The 21,195-nt window shown below is 51.8% G+C and overlaps 11 protein-coding genes across 11 annotated transcripts; 2 read left to right on the top strand and 9 right to left on the bottom strand.

Annotated features, from left to right (window-relative positions):
- Window positions 1-390: 390 nt before the first annotated feature.
- On the bottom strand, window positions 391-2,131 carry BDV17DRAFT_196885 (uncharacterized protein). Its single transcript, XM_073755200.1, has 3 exons — window positions 1,943-2,131; window positions 1,648-1,883; window positions 391-1,599 (listed from the first exon to the last, which is right to left on the bottom strand). The coding sequence occupies exons 1-3, from the start codon at window positions 1,964-1,966 to the stop codon at window positions 666-668; spliced, it is 1,194 nt and encodes a 397-aa protein (XP_073619307.1). The 5' UTR covers window positions 1,967-2,131; the 3' UTR covers window positions 391-665.
- A 515-nt stretch (window positions 2,132-2,646) lies between these two features.
- Window positions 2,647-3,940, bottom strand: BDV17DRAFT_287989 (putative short chain dehydrogenase/reductase; the record flags this gene model as incomplete). The annotated part of the gene is made up of 6 exons (XM_073761283.1): window positions 2,647-2,780; window positions 2,842-2,969; window positions 3,053-3,159; window positions 3,265-3,440; window positions 3,524-3,681; window positions 3,897-3,940. 6 exons carry the CDS (start codon window positions 3,938-3,940, stop codon window positions 2,647-2,649), a joined length of 747 nt encoding a protein of 248 aa, XP_073619308.1.
- A 925-nt stretch (window positions 3,941-4,865) lies between these two features.
- BDV17DRAFT_287990 (uncharacterized protein) lies at window positions 4,866-5,510 on the bottom strand (the record flags this gene model as incomplete). Its single annotated transcript, XM_073761284.1, has 1 exon — window positions 4,866-5,510. One exon carries the CDS (start codon window positions 5,508-5,510, stop codon window positions 4,866-4,868), a length of 645 nt encoding a protein of 214 aa, XP_073619309.1.
- A 376-nt stretch (window positions 5,511-5,886) lies between these two features.
- On the bottom strand, window positions 5,887-7,236 carry BDV17DRAFT_196896 (alpha/beta hydrolase). The gene is made up of 3 exons (XM_073755201.1): window positions 7,013-7,236; window positions 6,197-6,965; window positions 5,887-6,150 (listed from the first exon to the last, which is right to left on the bottom strand). Exons 1-3 carry the CDS (start codon window positions 7,164-7,166, stop codon window positions 5,988-5,990), a joined length of 1,086 nt encoding a protein of 361 aa, XP_073619310.1. The 5' UTR covers window positions 7,167-7,236; the 3' UTR covers window positions 5,887-5,987.
- A 185-nt stretch (window positions 7,237-7,421) lies between these two features.
- On the top strand, window positions 7,422-8,358 carry BDV17DRAFT_287992 (SDR family NAD(P)-dependent oxidoreductase; the record flags this gene model as incomplete). Its single annotated transcript, XM_073761285.1, has 2 exons — window positions 7,422-8,066; window positions 8,119-8,358. The coding sequence occupies 2 exons, from the start codon at window positions 7,422-7,424 to the stop codon at window positions 8,356-8,358; spliced, it is 885 nt and encodes a 294-aa protein (XP_073619311.1).
- A 26-nt stretch (window positions 8,359-8,384) lies between these two features.
- BDV17DRAFT_287993 (uncharacterized protein) lies at window positions 8,385-10,690 on the bottom strand (the record flags this gene model as incomplete). The annotated part of the gene is made up of 5 exons (XM_073761286.1): window positions 8,385-8,868; window positions 9,616-9,687; window positions 9,757-9,995; window positions 10,051-10,420; window positions 10,476-10,690. The coding sequence occupies 5 exons, from the start codon at window positions 10,688-10,690 to the stop codon at window positions 8,385-8,387; spliced, it is 1,380 nt and encodes a 459-aa protein (XP_073619312.1).
- Window positions 10,691-10,741: 51 nt separating this feature from the next.
- On the bottom strand, window positions 10,742-11,236 carry BDV17DRAFT_287994 (uncharacterized protein; the record flags this gene model as incomplete). The annotated part of the gene is made up of 2 exons (XM_073761287.1): window positions 10,742-10,802; window positions 10,875-11,236. 2 exons carry the CDS (start codon window positions 11,234-11,236, stop codon window positions 10,742-10,744), a joined length of 423 nt encoding a protein of 140 aa, XP_073619313.1.
- A 1,020-nt stretch (window positions 11,237-12,256) lies between these two features.
- On the bottom strand, window positions 12,257-14,466 carry BDV17DRAFT_254534 (uncharacterized protein). The gene has a single exon (XM_073756787.1). The coding sequence runs from the start codon at window positions 13,916-13,918 to the stop codon at window positions 12,938-12,940; it is 981 nt and encodes a 326-aa protein (XP_073619314.1). The 5' UTR covers window positions 13,919-14,466; the 3' UTR covers window positions 12,257-12,937.
- Window positions 14,467-15,258: 792 nt separating this feature from the next.
- BDV17DRAFT_287997 (amidohydrolase) lies at window positions 15,259-16,773 on the bottom strand (the record flags this gene model as incomplete). The annotated part of the gene is made up of 3 exons (XM_073761288.1): window positions 15,259-16,030; window positions 16,092-16,336; window positions 16,402-16,773. 3 exons carry the CDS (start codon window positions 16,771-16,773, stop codon window positions 15,259-15,261), a joined length of 1,389 nt encoding a protein of 462 aa, XP_073619315.1.
- Window positions 16,774-16,999: 226 nt separating this feature from the next.
- Window positions 17,000-18,130, bottom strand: BDV17DRAFT_287998 (glycoside hydrolase family 88/105 protein; the record flags this gene model as incomplete). The annotated part of the gene is made up of 1 exon (XM_073761289.1): window positions 17,000-18,130. The coding sequence occupies one exon, from the start codon at window positions 18,128-18,130 to the stop codon at window positions 17,000-17,002; it is 1,131 nt and encodes a 376-aa protein (XP_073619316.1).
- Window positions 18,131-18,997: 867 nt separating this feature from the next.
- On the top strand, window positions 18,998-20,741 carry BDV17DRAFT_300626 (putative 2-ketogluconate transporter; the record flags this gene model as incomplete). Its single annotated transcript, XM_073764098.1, has 4 exons — window positions 18,998-19,321; window positions 19,380-19,657; window positions 19,714-20,232; window positions 20,288-20,741. The coding sequence occupies 4 exons, from the start codon at window positions 18,998-19,000 to the stop codon at window positions 20,739-20,741; spliced, it is 1,575 nt and encodes a 524-aa protein (XP_073619317.1).
- Window positions 20,742-21,195: the final 454 nt, after the last annotated feature.

The following is a 21,195-nucleotide window of genomic DNA, read 5'->3' on the forward strand; positions in this document are numbered from 1 at the left end:
TGGGAATGGAGATGGGAATGGAGATGGGAATGGAGATGGGAATGGAATTGGGAATGGAATTGGGAATGGGGATTTAGATGGGGTGACGAGAGAAAAAGAGGATATGTAACCATTTCTTTCCTATACTCACCCGGCCGTGCAGGTGCCACTGATTTCCATACTATTGTGGAACGCAATATGGAGGGCTGGCCTGGGTTAGAATAGAGGTCTTGAAACACCATAGGATAGGATGAATAGACGGACATGGGCCACATGTATATCGGGGGAGTTTCGTAAATTTGAGGCCAGGGTCTGAATGCTTTTACTTTAATGCGTACCTAACACGAGACGACTGGTACAGTAGATATATAGATCGATTTGTCAGACTTGCTGCCGCGGGGGTATTCGTTCGGACATCTTACCCGTCGGGCGTTATGGCTTTGGTTGTGTTGTGGAAGCTTACTCGGAGAAACAGTTGGTCTCATCATAGCCGTCTACTGCTCCTATCAGATTTAGTGAGTGCTTCGAAAAGAGAACCCGGCTATGCGCCATTCGAATTAAGAACCTCTGGAACTAATAAAAAGAAACGCTTCGAAGACAAGTAAGAGCAGATATAGCAAGAAAAGCAACTTCAAAAAAAAAAACCCCTCGATGCAGAGGATCACACAGTTTGAACCAGTCTCAGACTACCCCCTCCGCCCCCTCCGCTGAGATCTCGTTTTTGGACCCGGCAGTTGCTGCTCTACTTCCACCACCGGTGTATCTGCACTGGAATCCTGCGACTCGACTTCATCGTCCTGGTCTTGCTCCGGGTCTTCTTTCGTCACAATCACGCCGTCATCGGTGCCATCACCCGTAGACGCTGAAGAACGATGCTCGGCATCTCCTTCATCAGATGCGGATTCTCCACCGTCGCGCTGCGGCACGGCCTTGATATCAGCTAGGGCCTTCGTAGCCGCGCTTTCCTGCCCGTTCCACGCGCCGCAGCCTCCGCACCGCCAGCGGCCGAGTTCTTCGAGTGATTTCATCCCGGGCGGCGCCTGGCCGTTGACGAGTCGGCAATCTGCGCAAATCAAGACGACGCGGTTCTTTGGCTGTGTTTCGTCTTCGCCGAGCAGGACGTCTAGGAGGCGGTCGTACCAGCGGGGGTGTTCGATGTATTGCTGTGATGGGAAGGCGTTCGGAGCGAAGCCGGGCTCATCAAACCCTGGGGGTGGAGGAGGGGCATCCGGAGGTTGTTGAGGCTGTTGCTGTGGGGGATAAGGTGATTGAGGCGGGGAAGACGGGTGTTCTGGCGGCGGTGGTGGTCGGCGAATGTTTGCGGTAGGAGGGGGAGGGAGACCGGTTCTCTGGATTGGCGGTTGTTGCGGTTGCTGCTGGCCTTCGGAAGGCTTGCGTTTACCCTCCTGCTTCGGTTTCTGGTCGCCCTTTGTGCGCCCCTGCTTGGGCGAATCGCCGGCATATTTTTCCAGAAGCTGCTGGGTAGAGTTGTACTTGGTCGCGACCTTGAGCTTCTCGATCGTTTCATCCCGCTGCTTCTCTAGACTTTCTAGGTACCGTCGAGTGTTGTTAATTCTGTATTCAAAGTACATTGTCCCTCCTGCGCGAACTGCGTAGATGCTGTAATCGTTAGCAGGCAGACGACCGAGTATCCCGAAGGAGACCTACATAACAGGTCCCCCGACAATCGCAGCATATTCCTTGATACCCCAGTTCGCCCATCCTAGCACCAGCGCAAGAATGATCGAATAGAGGAGGTAGATGAAGGTAGTATAGAGTGTCCATAGAGCTTTGAAGCGGCGGGCATGCTGGCGGTGTAGGTCGAGGCGGGCGGTGGTCTGTGTGATTTTCGTTGAGAGAGTGGAGAGGGTTCGTTCGAATTCGGCCGGGGAGTTGTCTTCGCCCTGCGATAGCGGGAGAAAAGTCAGTCTTGGGCTATGAGGCTGGCTTGGTGGTGGCTTACCTTGAACGGCCAGAGGGACACCATGACGTGTGCGGTTGAGGTTGTTACCTAGGGAGAGTCGTAGGAGAAAGAGAGGAGTGGAAGAGAGAGTGACAACTAGGTCATTTCGGAGAGAAGAAGCTTAGGAAGGGATCACCTGGAGTCCCGCTAGGAAGGAGTAAGAATGAAAGCGAAAAGAGCGACGATAGGTGGTGAAGTTGATTTCACGAAGACGCGAAAGAAGAAGCGGAAGAGGAAGATGTGGAGGGTTGCTGCCTGACTGCTGAGGCTGCGCTAGACGACGTCAGAGTTATGCAGTTATGCAGTTATGCAGCATGCTCTATACATGGGCACCTGCCCTTTTGGGAAACAAACTCGTAGGGCCCGGGGCCGGGGCCTTCTTCCCCTCCACTGTCAATTCGTTCCCTTCTGGCAAGTCTTTACTATTGAGGATACGGGACCTTGATTCCTTCGTCCAGTCATTCATTCATTCAGAGGACCACATCGTCTTACCTCTTCATTATTCGTCAACCCACAAAAGCTGTCTGTTATAACCATGGCAATGAACCCGGAGATGTAGCACTGCTCCCTGAAGCACAACAGCTCAACAAAGCTCCCTCACATTAGGTATCAGTAAGGGACTGACTCGCTAGTTAACATCTTCGTTAACCCCGAGCGCCCCCTCTGCCGTTCTTTCTTTATGCGATCGCTCCACCCACCGATCCTCAATAAATCCTGAATTGCACCTCTTGCGTCCGCGCAAAGTACCCATCGCACTCACTCCCAGCAAAATCGTCCATGCCCACATCCATGAATCCCTCCTTCGCTACAGAGCGCGGCGTGATCATGAGTGAGTGGCCTGCCGCACCGTTAGAGTGGCAATAACACCTAGGGATTCAAGGAAGAAAATGTCAACGCACCATTAATACTCCTATCCGTCGCAATCCGCATAAAACAAGTCGCGACGTCCTCTTGCGGCGCGGACTCCACGCCCTCGGATAGAAGTTTTGCTTCGTAGGTGGATGGGCGGATGGCGGATTTTATGTAGCTGTTCGCTCTCACACATTAGTGTCTCCCCTCAAAGGGTCTTAGGAGAGAGGAATGCGAGGTGAGACAGGGTAGATAGCATACCAAGGCGCAACGTAGTTAATCCTAACCCCCTGCTCCCATGAACTCCGTCTAGCCGTGCGCATGAGCCCCCGCAGGGCGTATTTCGTGCAGGTGTATTGCCAGTTTGCCTGCACGGCACATTCAAGTCACAGTCATCGTTAGTATACCACATCACCTGGGTACCCCGTAGGTACCTAAGATTAATATTCATGTATAAAGGAGGGTCAGCTCACCGGCGAGTGAACCCAAGCAACCATACTCCCAGTAATAATAAAGCACCTATCTCGCTCGGCGTTATCGGGTTGTTTACGGAAATAGTGCGCTGCTAGTTTCCATGTATACAGCGTTCCGATGAGGTTGGCGTTGACGATGTTGAGTTTGGGTTTGGTTGGTGCTTCTTTATTCACGTCTGTGTATGTAAGCCCACAAATTAGCATCTATGTGCAGTGGGCTGTAGGATAAGTAAGTAGTAGTAGTAGATATCAATCATACCATCCAAAGTCCAAAGATCATCCCCACTCGCACGACTAATCCCCGCATTTGCAATGACAATGTCAACGGAATGACTCGGTGAATGCTCAACCGCGGTTTTGAAGACGCGCACTTGCTCGTCCCAGAATATTATGTTGCACTGGATGAACTGGGCGTTTCTAAACCGGCTCGACCATGGCCATGGTTGTTAGTTTTCATGTGGAAATGAATGTAAAAGAGAATTGTAGATGGGCGGCGATAGTTCTTTTGCGACTCGTTCTCCTTTCTCAAGGTTTAAGTCTGCAATTGTTACGAAGGCGCTATACGTAATCCGATTAACTACATTTAGTGTGTGTCCGGACGGTTTGGGGAAGGGTCTGAGTATAGTACGTACCCTGCTTCAGCGAATTTCCGAGCAATTGTCTCGCCCATTGCCATTGGCGCCTGATGGTCAGCCTGCAGTCTCACTCTTAAGAGTTAGGGGGTAAGTACCGCCCGTAACGATTACGCTCTTCTTCTTGAGCGTGCTTGAGTCTGGTGGGATATTGCAGTCTGTACTTGTACGGGGGGAGAGGAGGCATTGTAGAAAGCGCTTGGTGTGAAGCTGCGAATTGTATGATGTGTAATTCGTGGGATACAAATATAGATGAGTTGGAGAGATTCCCTAGATTTGGTGAATGCGGGGGTCGGTATGCTCCCGGGGCAGTTTCCAAAAGGGGATAACCGTTGATGGTCGATCGGCAAAAGGTGCTGCATGAAGCAGGACTACACATTCATCTCTATACTGTAGTATTCTAACTATTACCGTTCAGCTTTTATGTTGGGTTATGAATATCTCTCGTTGCAACGGAGGTTACTACAGGAATTGTCCTCATTGAGAAGCCCAAGAAGCCTTTGCTGTCAGTGCATCCAACCATCAACCATCATCGGGCATAGACATATCACATGTCGAAGGTGCTGCTAACTGCCGAAACACTGGCAAATACCGTGAGGCAGCGATCCGAATGAGCTCGCACATCGTTATGGCAGTGGCCACTTGCGAAGATCATCAAGTACCAGCTGATGTACTGTTTGGTCCGACTGTGCTAGGTACCACATTTCGATGGCGCAAAGAGCATCCCGGGCCACACGCTCATAGAGACGGTCAGTCGCGTAGTGGGATGTTTTCCTAGCTGTATTCTGGAGGACATGATACGGAATACCCCATGTAACAACGCGCCACCTCATCTTGACCACGGGAGACGAACAAACTGGGCTGCAGACCGGTGAAGGCTGGAATGTCAGAGTTTACGTCGTATCCTTCGTCCCCCAGTCACAGACATGCCAATCCCCAACGCACCTACACCAGTTGGTCTAGGCGCGTCTAGTATTCGAGGACGCTTCCACACGAGATGCAGCGTCCCGGGGCACGTATAGGTCGTCCCAGCGTTTGAGAGCGGCTTATACGCTCGAAGTCGAACTCGAAAAATCTTTCCGAGTCCCCGGGTTCGGACATGGCCAATCTTTTCGTTTCGTCCTCCTCCAATCTAACAGCCTTGCGCTTCTTGTTCGCATCTTGTCTCTCTTGCTGAATTTCCCTCTCCACCTCCTGCTGCTCCTGGTCTGTAAATCCCGCAAAGTAGCCGTTGTCATCTTCAGACTTTGTAAGGTACTTGAGATAGGCATCGTTGCCGTAGGCCTGGTGTTTGAGGCGTCGAATCGCAACTATATCTTCCTCAGAGAACCCTGGGCGAAACAAGCTGCGGTTTCCTTTTTCCCAGATCGTCGTGATGAAGTATATTTCCTCAAAGAATCGTTTCTGCCGCCATTTCCGCAGTCTCTCCAATTGCCTTTCCAGGATGTTAGGCCTGTTTATCAAAATATCTGGGACGGGGGTGAGCGGCCAACGTGGAAAACAGTCGAGGTCTTCCGTGTTCGTGATACTGATGTAGTACTTCCGCGGGAGCATGCGAATAGGAGTTCGGTCTGGTATTCCGTCCACGTCGTAGGTGTTTTTTGGGCTTTTCATGGCTACCTGTGACTGACTGAAACAATACGGCTCCTTGCAATGCCAATAGTGCGATGCTAACAGTGCTTGATAGTGGTGGAATATGGATAGTTGGTAACGATGTTGATCAAGTCTAAGTGGATAAAAATGAAATGAATATCTCGTGGACCCAGTCAAAAGACGTGGCTGATTGACAGGGGAAGATGAAGATGTAAGAGTGGTCGATGTGCTGACGGAGGGTGGAGGAGGCCGGGCCCGGATGGAAGACTGCCACAGAAGGAAGGAAGGAACGATACACCGGATCATCGCACAAGCCGCGCAGTTTGAAGGACAGTCGAACTCCACATCTATCGCTTCACTGAAGCTGCAAAATTCAAAGGACAAGGTGAGCGCCAGAGACCGCTGGAGTCAATTCGCATTTCTCACTTCTATTTCTTCTCTACTAGGCCATGTCCGAATGCCAGCCAACTCCCTCCTAACGAGACATTACTACGTCAATCAAAAGGCATTTATCTTGAAAGGTCCAGGAGCAGGTCCACTCAATGCCCACTTGATCCCATCCACTATGGTTTCATCCCATTTCTCACTAGCCGTGAGCTTACTACCATACCTTCGGAAGCCATGGGGGACGCCCGTGAAGACGTTCGTTTGCGTTGGAACCCTATACAATCAGCGCAATTCCTCGAGCATGAGAGAAGGTGGAATACCCATTTTCAGCGAGCAACTTCGCCCACAGCAACCCTTCGTCGCGTAACGGGTCCAATCCAGCCACACCGAACGTCGCCGGCGGCAGTCCGACTACATCCTCAGGTCTCGCATTGCCGGGGTTCAGTCTCAAGTCGCTCTCTTTCTCCTTCCCTCCAGTGACTCCAAGCAAGCTCGTAAAGAGCACCATTCGATCGTACGGAAGAATTGGCGCATCCCGATTCTCCACCCAGCTCGATACACTCGGATCCCGAATCTGCTTCATGATCGGATCATAGCACTGATAGTGCACGAGGGGTGGGATAATAAGCACTTGTCCTCTTATCTTCGGCCGCGCGGCGAGCTCTCTATTGTTTCCAGTTGACTGCGCCAGCGCCGTTGAGGCAGTCAACCAAGCACCAGCACTTACACCTCCCATCAAAAGCCTCGCTCCATCGCCGCCAATCCCAGACAGATGGTCATGAAGCCAGTGGAACGCATCTTCGGTATCGTCCCAGGCGGTCGGATATTTGTGCTCTGGTGTGTGGCGGTAGTTGACATTGACCACAACAATGGGGAAATTTTGTTCTGCCAGCGTCGTGACAATGCGCGCACAGGCTGAATCTTCCGACGAGAGCGTGCCAAACAGAAAACCTCCCCCGTGAAGGTAGAGGAATATCGGAAGGCGTTGGGATGCGTCCACGCCCACCGGGCGGTAACTGCGTGCTTCGATAGAGGCGCCATCGCGGGTTGGGATGGTGAAGTCGGCCAGCGTCACCTTGGAGGCCAACCCTGGTCACATAAGTTTGAAATCTGTCCGGTTGGACCATGGTACATACCTTGCTCAATCAGCTCCTTCGCCGCAATCTCCTCACGGCCGTTGTTCGTAGCTTCCTTTAGCTGCGCGGTAGTGAGATTGGGCGGGGGCGCAGGCAGCTGTCGCTCTAGTTCAAGCCATTCCTTGCTGGGACCGGTATATTCAGAAAAATCCATCTTGCGGGTTTCAGTGATTAATTTGCCAAGTCTGGTAATCTAGAGACTAGAATAGCAGAGAGCAGTCGGCTCGGTAGTAAATGGGCGAGAAAGATAGTAACCGAAGCCGAGCGTCAGCTTTGAGTTTTGACTTTAATACCTCGGAGAAAGTGTCAAAGTGGGACAACGAAAAGGCAAGCAGACCCCACAATTGCACATCACTGGTGTACACTGTGTGATTGTGTCTCCTCGAGCCATATCAAAAAGCTTAAAATCATGTCCGAAATCCCAACAACACCCCCTTCTCGGTCCCTGGTCGGCAAAACAGCCATCGTCACTGGCGCCGGTTGCAACGACAACGACAATGGCATTGGAAATGGTCGAGCCATTTCGATCCTCCTAGTCAGCGACGGAGCAAACGTCCTCTGCGTGGACCGGAATCTGGAATGGGCGGAGAAGACGATTTCCATGATCCAGGAACAGGCCACCAATGATTACGGCCATGCGATTGCGGTAAAAGCAGACGTTACAGTCGCCAGCGACTGCGAAGCAATCATCTCCCAAGCACTATCGACCTTTGGCAGACTCGACATCCTAATCAACAATGTGGGCATTGCCGGTGCATCAGGTACAGCAGTCGACGTGGACATGGACTCTTGGAGCAAGAGCCTCGAAGTAAACGTCAATTCGATGGTCTTGATGGCAAAATACGCCATCCCCGCAATGCAACGGAACGAGCCGGATCCAGCTGCAGGCGCAATCAAGGGGAGCATAGTAAACATGGGCTCCGTTGCTGGACTAAAGGGTGGAACACCGCACCTGCTTTACCCAACTGCGAAGGGCGCGGTGGTGAATATGACCCGGGCCATGGCCGCGCATCATGCGGCGGATGGAATTAGGGTTAATTGTGTTTGTCCGGGGGTGTGTTTCTACTCTCCCGTCAATTACCTTATGTTGATTGTGTTGGATACAGATGCTCTACACGCCCATGATGTACGCCACAGACAAAGGCATGACACCCGAAGCGCGCGAAGCCCGTCGAAAGCGGAGCCTTCTAGGAACGGAAGGAAATGGCTGGGACTGTGCTACGGCCGTGGTATTCCTGGCTGGTCCGCACGCGAGATGGATTACGGGTGTTATTCTCCCTGTTGATGCTGGCGCAACAGCGGCAGTTGGAATTGGGATGCCGAGGGAGGCGAGCGTTAATGGCTGACAAAAGCAAATAACGCAACCCGATCCTCAATCCTCATTCCCCCAACTGCTTCGAGAATCTAGGAAACTCCTTAAGGCATCCCAGCTTAACCCTAGGCTCCAACACCCCCCAACCCCCGGGCCAATCAAATCAAGAGCCTCCTCCAAATCTTGCTTCTGCCCACCATAACTAAACAACACCGACAATCTCTTCCGAATTTCATTCTTCATATCAAGCTCATTCACGCGATCACCCGTCCCGATAAGCAGTTTCTTCCCACCGGGTCTAACAATTCTCTGCGCATCCGCAAACGTCTGTCCACTCCCGACGGGATTAGGCGCTGTATCGATCTTTATCCCCCTCTCCTCAATAAACTTATTAACATAATCTCCAGGCCGTACAATATCAGCCTCAGGAACACCAATCGCCCTCGCAGCATCAAACTTCTGACTCCGGATATCCGAGACAAGAACCCGGGCCCCGATATGGCGATGGACGATTTGCAGCGCGTTGAAGCCTAGCCCGTCTAAGCTGAATAGGAAGATCGCTTCATTTCTCTAGGCTTCAGCGCGGCGTGTGAATCGGTGGTAGGCTGTTACGACGGCACCTGTTGCAATAGCATAGTTTTGCACTTGTATCTGGCACTATTGGGACGGGGGACCCGGCGAGAAGGGGGCTCAATATTCTATGTGGAGAAATCAAAAGAGCGGAATACATACACGGTTAAACTCTAGAATGACAGACTGCATTAGGTCCATTAGCCAATATTTGGTATTTTATTCTGGAGGATTCAAGTAAATGGTAGCATACCTCCTGCTGCAAGAATCTTCACCAGAAACCCGGTTGCGGGGCCAGGGGGAAGGGAAATCTCTTCCTAGACCTGTGAATACGCTGGTCAGGCACAGGTCTGTGTGCTTAGCACGATGGTCTAGCTATAGTAGGTAGGGTAGGGGTGCTTACTGGCGACGGATTGCCTTTGTGCTTCCTCCAGGCGTGCATGTTTTTGGGGATGGACAGAGGCCTCTTGATGCAGAGCTACAATTCTAGAGGAAGTAGACCGCGAGAGACTCTTGTAGGAATTTAAGGATCAGACGGTAGTATATAAGCTTGTCTGTTCTTGGTACCTGTTCCAAAGCGGATAACCGTGAAGAGAACGTTGATAAATCTTGACGACATGATATGTACAGGTTTCCATATGGATACCTACATGCCTCCGGAGCTCATAACTACTTCTTCTGCTTCTGCTTCTGCTTCAACCCCTCCGGCAACTCTACATACCACGCCAAATCCTCCTCCGGATCCATCTCATACTCCAAGAACCCATTTCCCAAGAATCGAGGCTGATTCGCACTGGGGTACTCAATTTCAAAATTCTCAGGCCGTAGCTCCCCTATCAACCGATTGAATACAAGTGCCTACCCCCCAAAGAGCGCTGTGATTCTTCCACCCTCCTTATTCCGCTTATACCAGCTCTTACACCCCGCTGTCCAGGAGAGTGTCTTATGCATCTCGTCGCTGTACCGCACGAAGGCCTCCTCTGCAGACTTCTTAGGAACAACAGACATGATGTCCTCAGTCGCAATCTTCTTGATCCATTTGACGAAGTAGTCGCCCGTCCAGTTGACAGTTGAGTGCTTCGACAAGACTCCCATGTCCACCTAGCGAGTTCGGCCCGGTGAAGATGAAGTAGTTGGGGAATCCAGCCGTTGCAACTGATAGATACGACTCTGGTTCGTCGGCCCACTTACCAGCGAGATTTGTACCGTTCAGGCCGATGAGTGGGAATTTTGGGCGATACGAGACGTCGAACCCTGTTGCACAGATTACGACGTCGCATTCGAAGACCTTGCCGTTGGCTGTGTGCACGGCGTTGGGTGTAATCTGGATGATGGGGCTATTGCTCAACGTGCAGTTTTGCTTGGAGAAGGACTCGAGGTACCCTGGGCCGGGGGTTACGCGTAGACATCCAACTTCCCTGTCTGGGATCAGTTTGCGGCATAGATCAGGGTCGTAGTTCAGATTTGATGCCATCTGCTCGGTGCCGAAGCGGACTGCCTCTTCGTTGTTGGGCCCTTTTGAGGAACTACAAGTCATTAGTCCCCGATCGCATATAGTTGACCACCTCCGTTCCGGGCAACTTCGCCATCTGCGGCGTGATTTGAATCCCAGAAGACCCGTTTCCAATAACGGCAATTCGCTTGTGTGTGTAGTCGAAATCATGATCCCACTGCGCGGAATGCGCAAGTTTGCCTTGGAAGTCCTGTAAGCCCGGTATAGACGACCAGGACGGGTGGCAGAGGACGCCTTGGCCGGAAATGAGGATTTCGGCATATTCGTCTCGTTGGATGCCCATTGTGTTCGACAGTAACTTTCCACACGCCGTCGTTTTCGAGCCACCGCGCGCCTACGACTTTTGTGTGTTCAGGTGTACGTCTCGGTCGCCGATGTGGTCCCAGTGCCAGTGGCTGTCGACCGATCAGCTACGTATACCTCCCTCTCCCTTGAGCACAGACAACATCACGATACACAGTACTCACCTCCAGATCACCCCCTCAATATCTCCTAATCGAACCCCATGCTCCACAAGAACCTCAGCCACATTTTGCTCAACCTCAATCTTGTACCCTGTTGTCGGGATATAATTTGCAATCCTGGGCGCGTAGTTCTGATAATCCTTGCGAATACCCAGGTCAAACACAAGTTTCCGACCGGAGCTGTGTTTGAGGAGGAATGAAAATGCTGGGTTTCTCTCGAATATGTTCAGGCCTGGGACGAGGGGGCCCATGAACCGTTCTAGGTGCGAGGGGCCGAAGTTCACCGGGTGGATTAGTTTTACTGTTATTGGGGATCCGGAGGGGATGGTGAAGAGGCGCGGGCGGGTTTCTTTCTTTTCGGACATGGTTAGTTTCAATGATTTCAAAGCTATCAGCTATGTACAGTGTATGATGTTGTTCTTATGCGGACATTCAGCACATCGGCTATACTCCGGCCTCCGCATTCAATAAGATCGGCGGTTAAAGATACTGGTCAACCAGTGCTCGTACCGGTAGTAAAAGGATTACGGCTAGCGATACACAAGCCGAAAGCTAAGTTTAAACAAGGAATCTGGGGGAAGCTCTGGCAGGGTCTGACTTCCCCGGATTCCGAAGTTGGCATTGGTCGTAGCCAGCTTTTCAGTGTCAGTGCTTCACGTACAGGTACTATAACCTTGACAGCTGTCCCTACTGCCGTTAATCCTCAAGAGATTGCCATTTCCTATTGTTATCATCTATTATGGTCTCATCTACACAGGACAGCGTGTCCGGCAAGGCCAACAATGTCAAGCATATCGAGAAGTCCACGGACAATGCCCCTGAGAAGACGGCAATTGACACAACCCATACCGATGAGGCAATGAAAGTGCTAGCCAATTACACCGATGACGAGACATGGGAACCTAGCGATGAGAAGCGTCTCGTCCGAAAGATTGACTGGCGCACGCTACCCTTGCTCTGTATGACATACGGCCTGCAGTACTACGACAAGGCTATGCTTTCTCAAGCGGTGAGCCCTGCCATCCTTTCCCTTTACCTCCTAGCTTCAGTCTTTTATGTATTGATAGTCTTTGTAGGCGCTATTCGGACTCCGAGAAGACTTGGACCTGCTCATTGAAGACCATCCAGCCCTAAGTGTTACCCGCAAAGCTTCCTTAAAAATTACTAGACTAACAACATAATCCAATGGTGATTAATAGTTCTCTGATATCAACTTGTTTGTCTGGCGCGAGCCCCCAACCTCCAAAACCCATACCGTTGTCTTCGTTTTGCTGCTACTCAAGGCCCGGTGGCTGACTCCCACAGTACTAAGAGATGCTGTATTCATCACGTTCAAGTTGCTCCCTTCCACCAAAACTGACAATCCGTTAAAATGTCGCGCCGCCGACGACGACGACGACGACGACGATGAGCATGCATGATGAATCCAGAAACCAGCGTGTCGGGAGATTTGAATGATTGAAGGCTATACGCCACAGAGGGATAGGGCTTTGTTGGAGTTTTGTGAGAGGGTAGAGTTTAGGGGGGATTCGGGGTTTGAGGCTATAGGGCTTGGTTGAGGGGGTCTCTAAAATTGATGGGTGGGCTCAGAGGTGATGGGGTTGAGGGTAAGCGTAGGGGTCGGGATGAGAAGAAGAGGGAGAAGCGGGACGTGGTCGTTATTGATTATTGAGCGATTCAGTAGAGAGGTGGTTTATGCTGGAAGCTGAAACAGATTATGTTTTATATTTGAGATTATATATAGGCCTGTATAGATAGGCAATGGGTATAGGTCCAAGACCCCAACGCCTTGTTGCGTCGTATATCGTATGCTCATAGATACATAAAGTTTGACGGGTATATAGTATATAATACTGTACACCTTATGCCGTCTAGCTCAATGGACGCGCCGTGCGCACAAGGCGCGGAGGAATGCAGTGCATTCTGGGCTCGAACATTGTCGTGCCTGATATGAGTGGTATATGTATGTCCTGAACGTATGTACTCGTAGAGTCGCAGCCCTATTCAGTTATGACGATAAGCTCTGTCATATTGTTGATTTATTCTGTTGCTCAAGGGGAGGGGGGTTAAGGGGGTCGAGAGAGATTCGAAGACATCGACACTGGCCGTCTGCGATCCGACAGACCAAAGCTGTCGACAGAAGTCGTCCCCCACGGATATTGCTGTGTCCGGGAAGTAGGCGCAGCGTGGGTGAGATCACCAACAATATTGTCTGGATTAACGAACGCCGGGAACTGCTCCTGCTCGGTGGAAGTGGTATCTTGCCGGTGAGGCTGAACGATTTCAACGAGTTTCCGCAACACGCCGCATTCGAGCTTCAGCTTGATGCTGTAGACGGCGGCTTTGATCGTCGTTTGAAGGTACCAAAATCCGTGATATTCGAGGACCAGCAGGGCGACGTCCATGGCGATGATGATCAGGTTGATTGCGATGAGCTCGTAGAGGACACGGGTACGACGCGTGTTCTTTTCCGGCCGTAGGCGCAACAGTTTCGCTGTTTCCCAGATGTATATTGATGAGATCAAGATTTCCTGCGCGCAGAACCAGGCCACTTGCAGACGCTCCATCACATTATATCCCATGACAATTGGACGGGTGCGGACGTAGACGGTCGAGTAGGTCAAGATAGTAGTCGGAATGATGAGAATGATCGTGTCAATGATAATCATCCATAGCACGAAGCGAAGGAGTTTGCGATTCTGAACGACGAGATGCAGTCGCGAGTAAAGGACGATCGATTGGCCGGGGACCATGAAATAGAAGCCGACGGTTGATATCGTAACACCTAGCCAGCGAGGCCCAATGCCGAAGAATTCCAAGAGATATCCAACAGCATGCGGTATGACTCCCAGCACTCCCGACAATAGCATAGTCCAGAAATAAAGTCCCCAGTATCGCTGGAATGTGAAGAAGATGAGGATAACGAGTTCGACCGCATTGTATAGAGCTAAGGAGCTGAAGGTGACGACGACAATCTTCACATCGGTGTTGTTCCCTTTGTAACCCCCAATGAGCCCGTCGGGGGGTTGCGTGAGGTCGGTTCCCATGGCAGACGAGGAGATGGAGGATGGAAGGAGGGTGTTCGAGCAGGCAGGAGAGGTTCAACTAACGATGACGATGGGTTTGCATAAGGGGATGTCGGCTCATTTCGCATCAGACAAAAGCAGGAAGCATGCGCTTCGACTGCTGCATGGTTGTGTGAGTTCTGAAGAAGGTGAAGGTATCCAGGAGAAAATCTATCGCGCCGCTTCGCGACGGAACTCCGGGGAGGCGGCCGAGACAGGCAGAACCAATAAAGACGAGGCGAGCCCCGGAAAAGGCACGCTCTTGTGAAGATTTCGCCAGATCCAGCCGTTCAGCGTGGCGAAGGCTGGGTCGGTGGATCTTTTATTCCACCCCCTTCCCCCGGACGGCGGGACCAGCAGTACGCAAACTGACAGGGCCAGCTTGGGCTGGTCCGTGGGGGAGGGGATAGCAGTGGAAATAAGAAATAGTGGCGCGATCCAGCAGCAACTGCCGCTGCAGTCAAGAGCGAGAAAATAAGCAGAGAGTCAATCGAAGGAAGCATCCCTAGGTGGCACCCTGCTGGTGGTGCAGATGGCAGTGAGATTATGTAATCGCCGGGGAAAAGGAAATTAAAGTTTGGGGAAGCCACACCATGCCCGATCTGGAACTAGCGTGCTGCGTGTGCCACACTCGACTGTCACATGTATCACGTGTATCACGTGTGCCACGAGTCTGGTCTGCAGTCAGTGGTTTCTGCATCAAACTACGGTAGAACGGAGAATTACCGGACCTCTCGCAACAACATCTGAACTGCTGACCGACTTCATCGCAGTCCAGCTCGCTTTTTCTCGTACGACGCGAGCGTCTCTCGAGTCGCGTTGCGCAATGGCGTTTGTCGTGTCACAAGACTTCCATACTGGGAGTCAGTGCCGACGCACTGCAACATGACGACGGTAGCTTCGGTGCGATGCCTGAATCTTTCAAGCAAATTCACCCTGGGGAACCATGCCTCTTAATTGGCGGGGATGTGTTCCTTGTGATCAATATCCACCATGCCTGCTCGGTAAATCACCCAAGCGCAATATGTTATCTGGCTCGCGGAGACCCAGACCCAATTCCTTGGTCTTACTCCCTGCACTGACATCGATCAAACGATTTGTAGCCCGGATCAGCAGGACGAGCGAGCTTCGTGCGCCATCTAAGTTGCTAGAGTCACGGTTTCAGGTCACGTGTTTTGACTCGCGTTGGCATTACCTTACCTAGGCATGATATTGGTCATCGCGGCTTGTTCTGGAAAGGATCAATCACCCGTCGATGCTGGGTGGTAGAGTGAGTAGCCAGGGATCAGAATTGTGGAGGTATCATATGCCAAATTCCTATATTACTCTACTGTCCATCTAGGCTTCACCTTGTCCGCCAACCCAGCCCTCTCAACAACCTCCCGACTTCTTTTCTGACCCTCACGCACAATCTTCCCTTCGTCCATGGTCAAAAGCTTCCCTCCTTCTACGACCATCTTCCCATCAACAACCACAACATCTACATCCTTCCCCGTCGCTGTATACACAACCGCACTGACCGGGTTAAACCACGGTTGCATGTTGATCCCCCGGGCATCGATAGCCACAAAGTCTGCTTTCTTCCCCACCTCCAAACTCCCAGTGACATCCTGTAGCCCCAAGGCCTTGGCTCCATTAATGGTTGCCATTTCCAGCACTGACTCTGCAGGCACTGCAGTCGGGTCGTAAGAGGTGCTCTTGTGAATAATCGCAGCCAGCTTCATCTCCTGCAGTAAGTCGCAGGTGTTATTGCACGGTGCGCCATCTGTCCCAAGGCCGATGTTTACTCCTGCTTTCTGGAGATCAGGGACTCGGCAGATTCCAGATGCCAGTTTTGCGTTTGATGTTGGGCAGTGGGCGACGTGTGTGCCTGATTCTGAAAGCAGGGCTATATCGGCGTCGTCTATATGAACCATGTGCACGAGGACCGTAGACGGGGATAACAAGCCCACCGAAGAGCAGTAGCTCATTAGACCGTGTCCCACAGAAGCAAAAAAGTCCCTATCGGCTTTGACCTCAGCGCAATGCATCGTGATCGGGATGTTCTTTTCGCGCGAGATGGCCGTCATCTCGCGGTAAAGGTCGTCGGATACCCTATACTGTCAACCTGAGACCTTGGAGTAAGGGGAACTTGGAGTAAGGGGAAACTTCATACCCGCCCGGCGTCCTCGCCCCAAACCACACACGGATCCGATCATTCGCCTCCCCATTCCACTTCTCCCACATCTTGACCGTCCCCAGCAGCGACGTCTTGCGGTCCTCAACAAGACCAGGATGCATAGCCCACGCATCATCGGCCGCGTACGTCGCGATATCCATAACAATCTTCCCCAGGCACCCTCTAATCCCGGACTCCTGCACAGCCCGACAGAGACCGTCGAAGCCGTACCGGTCCGCGAACTGAAGTATCAGTGTCATTAACACGCACCTTGAATGCCGTGAGATAGAAGGGGGTTTGTGCGCACCATACTCTCCAAAAAACACGTCGTCCCACTCTTCAACATCTCAGCAATACTCAACCTCGCAGCCGCATACCCATCCTCAGCCGAAAAATTCCCCTGCAGAACCCAAATCCGCTCACAGAGCCAAGAGACGAGTTCGAGGTCGTCGGCTGTTCCTCTTAGCAGGGTCTGCGCCGTGTGCATGTGTGTTGAGATTAGGCCGGGGATGACGATTCGTCCTGTGAGGGGGTATTCTTCTTCATGGGGGTATTGGGCTTTGAGGGCTGTGGTCTTGTCTACAGCTAAGATGAGATTGCACTGCACGAGGAGGGCGCCGTCGAGGATTATTCGGCGGGCGGGGTCGAGGGTTAGTATTGTTGCGTGCGTGTAGAGCATTTTGGTTGTAGTCTTGGGTTTGAGGTGAAGTTGGTTGTTGGAGATCGGATATATGCAGCTTATACTTGCCTCCTCCAACATTGGCATCGGCGATCTCCGAAATGAAGATAAGACTGTGGTCGGAAAGTGACGAGATCACAAACTGATACTTTCTTATCTGATCTAGATAGCACTCGTATACATTCTATAAACGTAATTCATCACCACCCCATGTCCATGTCCCAGACTAAAACGTCCCCCTCAACCACTCAACCAATGCCCCTTGCGCCATCGCTTGGCCGTACGGCATACTAGTGAGCGGAATCGCCTTGTAAAATTCATACGAATCGCCCATGCCCGTCCCAAAACTCGTATTCTGCAACTCCCCATCGTCGTCAATCTTCGCAACAACAGCCGCAACAGCCCTTTCCGCAATCGGCTTATATTCAGCGCTGATATACCGCTTCCGCACGGCCTTGAGAATCCCCCATGCGAAACCAGCGGTTGCACTAGACTCGACGTAGGAGTCTTCGTGGTCCAGGAGTGTCCGCCAGTACCCGTCGACCGTCTGGAGCCGCTTCAGGGCGTCAACTTGAGCGATGAGGGTATCGATCAGATGTAACCGGATTGGATCGTCAGGCGCAAGATCCAGAAGCTCAATGAACTCCGGAATGACAATCGTAACCCAGCTATTCCCACGCGCCCACCGCGCATTCGCAAAATTGTGGCCGTGCCCTTTTCCAGCTTCTTGATCAGCAGCAGAATTAAACTCCCACCCATGGAAGAACAGCCCCGTCTTCGTATCGAAGAGGTACTTTATATGGATAAGGAACTGCCTTTTCGCCTCAGCGATGTACTCCGGCCGCCCAAGCAACTTCCCGATCTTCGCGAGCGGCATCACAGTCATCATAAGCGTATCGTCCCAGAGCTGCTGGTGGTGCGCGTTCTCACTAAGGTACGTGATATGCGCCATCCCACCGCCTGGCGTTCTCGGCAGGTCGTGCATTGCCCACTCGGCCCAGTTCTCCAGCCACGGGAGGTAAATGCTATTGCCGGTTTTCTCGTACACGTATGCAGCGGTGAGGAAGACGGCCATGGTGTTGATGTTTTTCGTTGTGCCTTCTGCGAAGCGCGCAGCAAACCAGGACTCGATTATAGAGAGGAACTTCTCATCCCCACTTATTTCATAATACTTCCAAATGCCATAGAGACCGATTCCGTGTGTCCATTCCCAGCCAGCCCACGACTTTGTGTCTATTATGCGGCCATCCTCGAGGTGGAGGAGGAATTTTCCTGTGGTATCTTTGATGTTGATGAGGTTGTTGATTAGCTTTTCGATGTTTGAGCGCGCGTCCGCGCCGCTGAGCTGTGTCGACATGGTGCTGGTGACTGATTTGATTGAATGCGATGCAATTGTTCGTAACTGTTCTTATTGCACTGAAGAGAGTAGTTGAATAGTTTCAATAGTTGTTAACAACAAGATAATTATCCCCTCCTCTCCAAACCACAACCGCGCCTTCCCCGTCGGCCCTCAATACCCCGCACCCCAACGGCGCAACCCCGACAAGCCCTAACTACAACCGCTGATACGTGGAGAATTGAACCCCATTTCTCCGCAACAACACTGTCTTCTCTCGGTGCATCACCCCCCGAACCTCCCGCTAAAACAAGGCCAAGAGCGCCATTCCACTTTTCATTGGACGGGCCCAACGCCATGCCGCGCTCAACAAGAGTGCTTGCTTCCTCTTGACTCCTTTCGCGAATGATTTTCGGTTCTTTCGGGCCAATGTGGGCTGCTCTTCCCCGGGCGGAGGTGGAGGGGCCGGGGTGGCCTTCAGGCTGGGGTGAGGAAGGGGTGAGAAGCTGGGGTAGACTCGTACTAGGGTCCCTTGGAGGACGGGGGTTTTGACTGATGGGGAATTCTTTGCAATTTGGACCGATGCTTTGATCGGATTTATTCTTTATTATTATTCATCTCGCTTCGGTTCGCTTGGACTGATAGCTACTACTGGTTAGACTATTATCGTTCGATAGCCAACATTCTTTTCGAGTCTCGTGGTGCCTGCGGCCAACTTGAGCAGGCTAGGCCGACTAGAGGGTGCCCGAGACCAGACCGCTGGACTGCATTGATATAAGGCCGCCTCCTCTCCTTTTTTTTCTCCTCCCCTGTCTTGTCTCGTCTTGTCTTCTTCTCTCACGTCCGCAGACTAAGGTAGAGGCAAACCCAGTCAACACCCTTTCAACCATGGCCGACAACCCCGAGACCGCCCCCGTCACCAAGGACATCAGGGACTCCGCCCACGTCGAGCGGGTCCTATCTGACGCTGAAGGTCTGCAAAAAGACCACGTCGACTACGAGCGTGTTGATAAAGAGATCGCGCAGTATGCGGGTCAAGAAATCATCGAAATCGACGAGGAAACCAACAAGCGCCTCCGACGTATGATCGACAAGCGTGTCCTGGTCATCATGATCTTCACGTACTTCCTGCAAGCCCTTGACAAGGGGACCATGTCGTTCTCGTCTATCATGGGGATCCGAGAGTATGCTGGATTGACGGATGGGAATAAAGTGCGTTAACTATTCACCGCGATAAATTCGGGTGCTATGCTGATGAGGTGTGATGCAGTACTCCTGGCTCACGACCTGTATTTACATTGCCGTCTTGATCGTCGAGTACCCGACCAACTGGATTATCCAGCGTGTGCCGATTGCCAAATATCTCAGTTTGAATATCGTCCTCTGGGGCGCTGTCCTTGCCCTCCACGCTGCATGCAAGAACTTCCCCAGTCTTGTCGCCGTCCGCACCCTGCTCGGTATCTTCGAGGCCGTTTGCCAGCCCGCCTTTGTCCTCATGTCCTCAATGTGGTATAAGCGTGAAGAACAAGCCGAGACCGTCACATACTGGTACCCGCCTACCGACCCTGGTCCTTTCCTTCCTGGCGTGATGCTAACCCCACCAGGTACATGATGAACGGCACGCAACAAATCGTCGGCGGATTACTCGCCTACTGTTTCAGTCTAATCGGAAACGACAGTCACGTCAAGTCCTTCCAGGCCCTCTTCATGACCTACGGCTGTGCATCCGTGCTCTGGGGTGTATTCGTAGCCTGGTGGCTCCCCGACAGCCCGATGCGCGCGAAATGCTTCAGCGAAGAAGACAAGAAACTCATGGTCGAGCGCGTACGCTCTAACCAAACCGGTCTGCAGAATAGGAAGTTCCGCGCGTACCAGATTAAGGAGGCTCTTATGGACCCGCAGATCTGGTGCTACTGCGCTATTCAGATGTTTACGACCTTGCCGACAAGTGGACTAGGCGCGTTCGCGAATATCATTATTGCGAGCTTCGAGTTTAGTGTCTTGGAGACACAGCTGCTGGCTATGGTGTTGGGCTTCTATATTATCATTGTCCTGCTTACTTCGGCTTGGCTGGTTAAGAAGACCGGGCAGAATCTTTACGTTATGCTCGGTTTTGTCATTCCGTGGGTTTTCCCCCTCCTTCGTTTGCTGTCTAGTATACTAACAAAGATGTTACAGCTCCTACGTCGGCACAATAGTCCTAATGACAGTCGACAACAAAAACATGGGCACAAAAGTCGGCCTGTTAATCTCCTACTACATAACATTATCCTTCTGGTCCGCTCAAACCCTCGGCCTCTCAATGGTCTCCCGCAACATCGGCGGCGCAACGAAGAAATCCGCCGTCATCGCCGCGACATTCGTCTCCTGGGCCGTCGGGAACGCGATCGGGCCTCAGGTCTTCCTGGACCACGACGCCCCCAAGTACTTTATTGCCTTTGGGGTTCACCTCGGTTGTTATGTTGCGCTTACTATTAGTGTGATCTTTCTCAGGTGGTATCTGTCGCATCAGAATCGGAAGAAGGAGAGGTTGCTTAGGGAGGCTGGGCTTGACCCCAATGCGGAGAACCTGGCGCATGCTTTTGAGGATCGCACCGATCAGGAGAATTTGTACTTTAGGTATATCTATTAGGAGAGTGTTTGGGGATTGGGTGCTTGGGTGATGGGTTGGGTGTTGGGTACCGAGATAGGGCTATGGAATGATATCGCATATTTCCTTGTCTCATTGGCGCTTGGTGCGTATGTAGACTGAACCGACTTAAGATTCAAATGTGGTACGTCTTCAGGATAGATAGAACTACTTTGTAATCGGCCATCGTCAACGAAAGCAAGTCATCAGAAGGAATGCTAGGTAGCCCTGATACATGGCAAAGCACGCCCCACCGTTGCGATAGGAGCTTGGTGAATGTCAACAGTAGATATTCGGTCACATACAGAAGAAAAAAGCATCCATGGTCACGATGCGTCGCACTAAAATAGTTCTCGAAACCGTGGATCCAGCATTTTCCAGTCCCTTCTGCTATAACCTCGCCCATGAACGGCCCTCGTTTGAAGGGCTCTCAAAAAGACGTAAATACCTGGGCCAC

The sequence above is a fragment of the Aspergillus undulatus genome, assembly GCF_047715775.1.
Source record: "Aspergillus undulatus strain CBS 261.88 unplaced genomic scaffold BDV17scaffold_6, whole genome shotgun sequence".
Lineage (NCBI taxonomy): Eukaryota > Fungi > Ascomycota > Eurotiomycetes > Eurotiales > Aspergillaceae > Aspergillus > Aspergillus undulatus.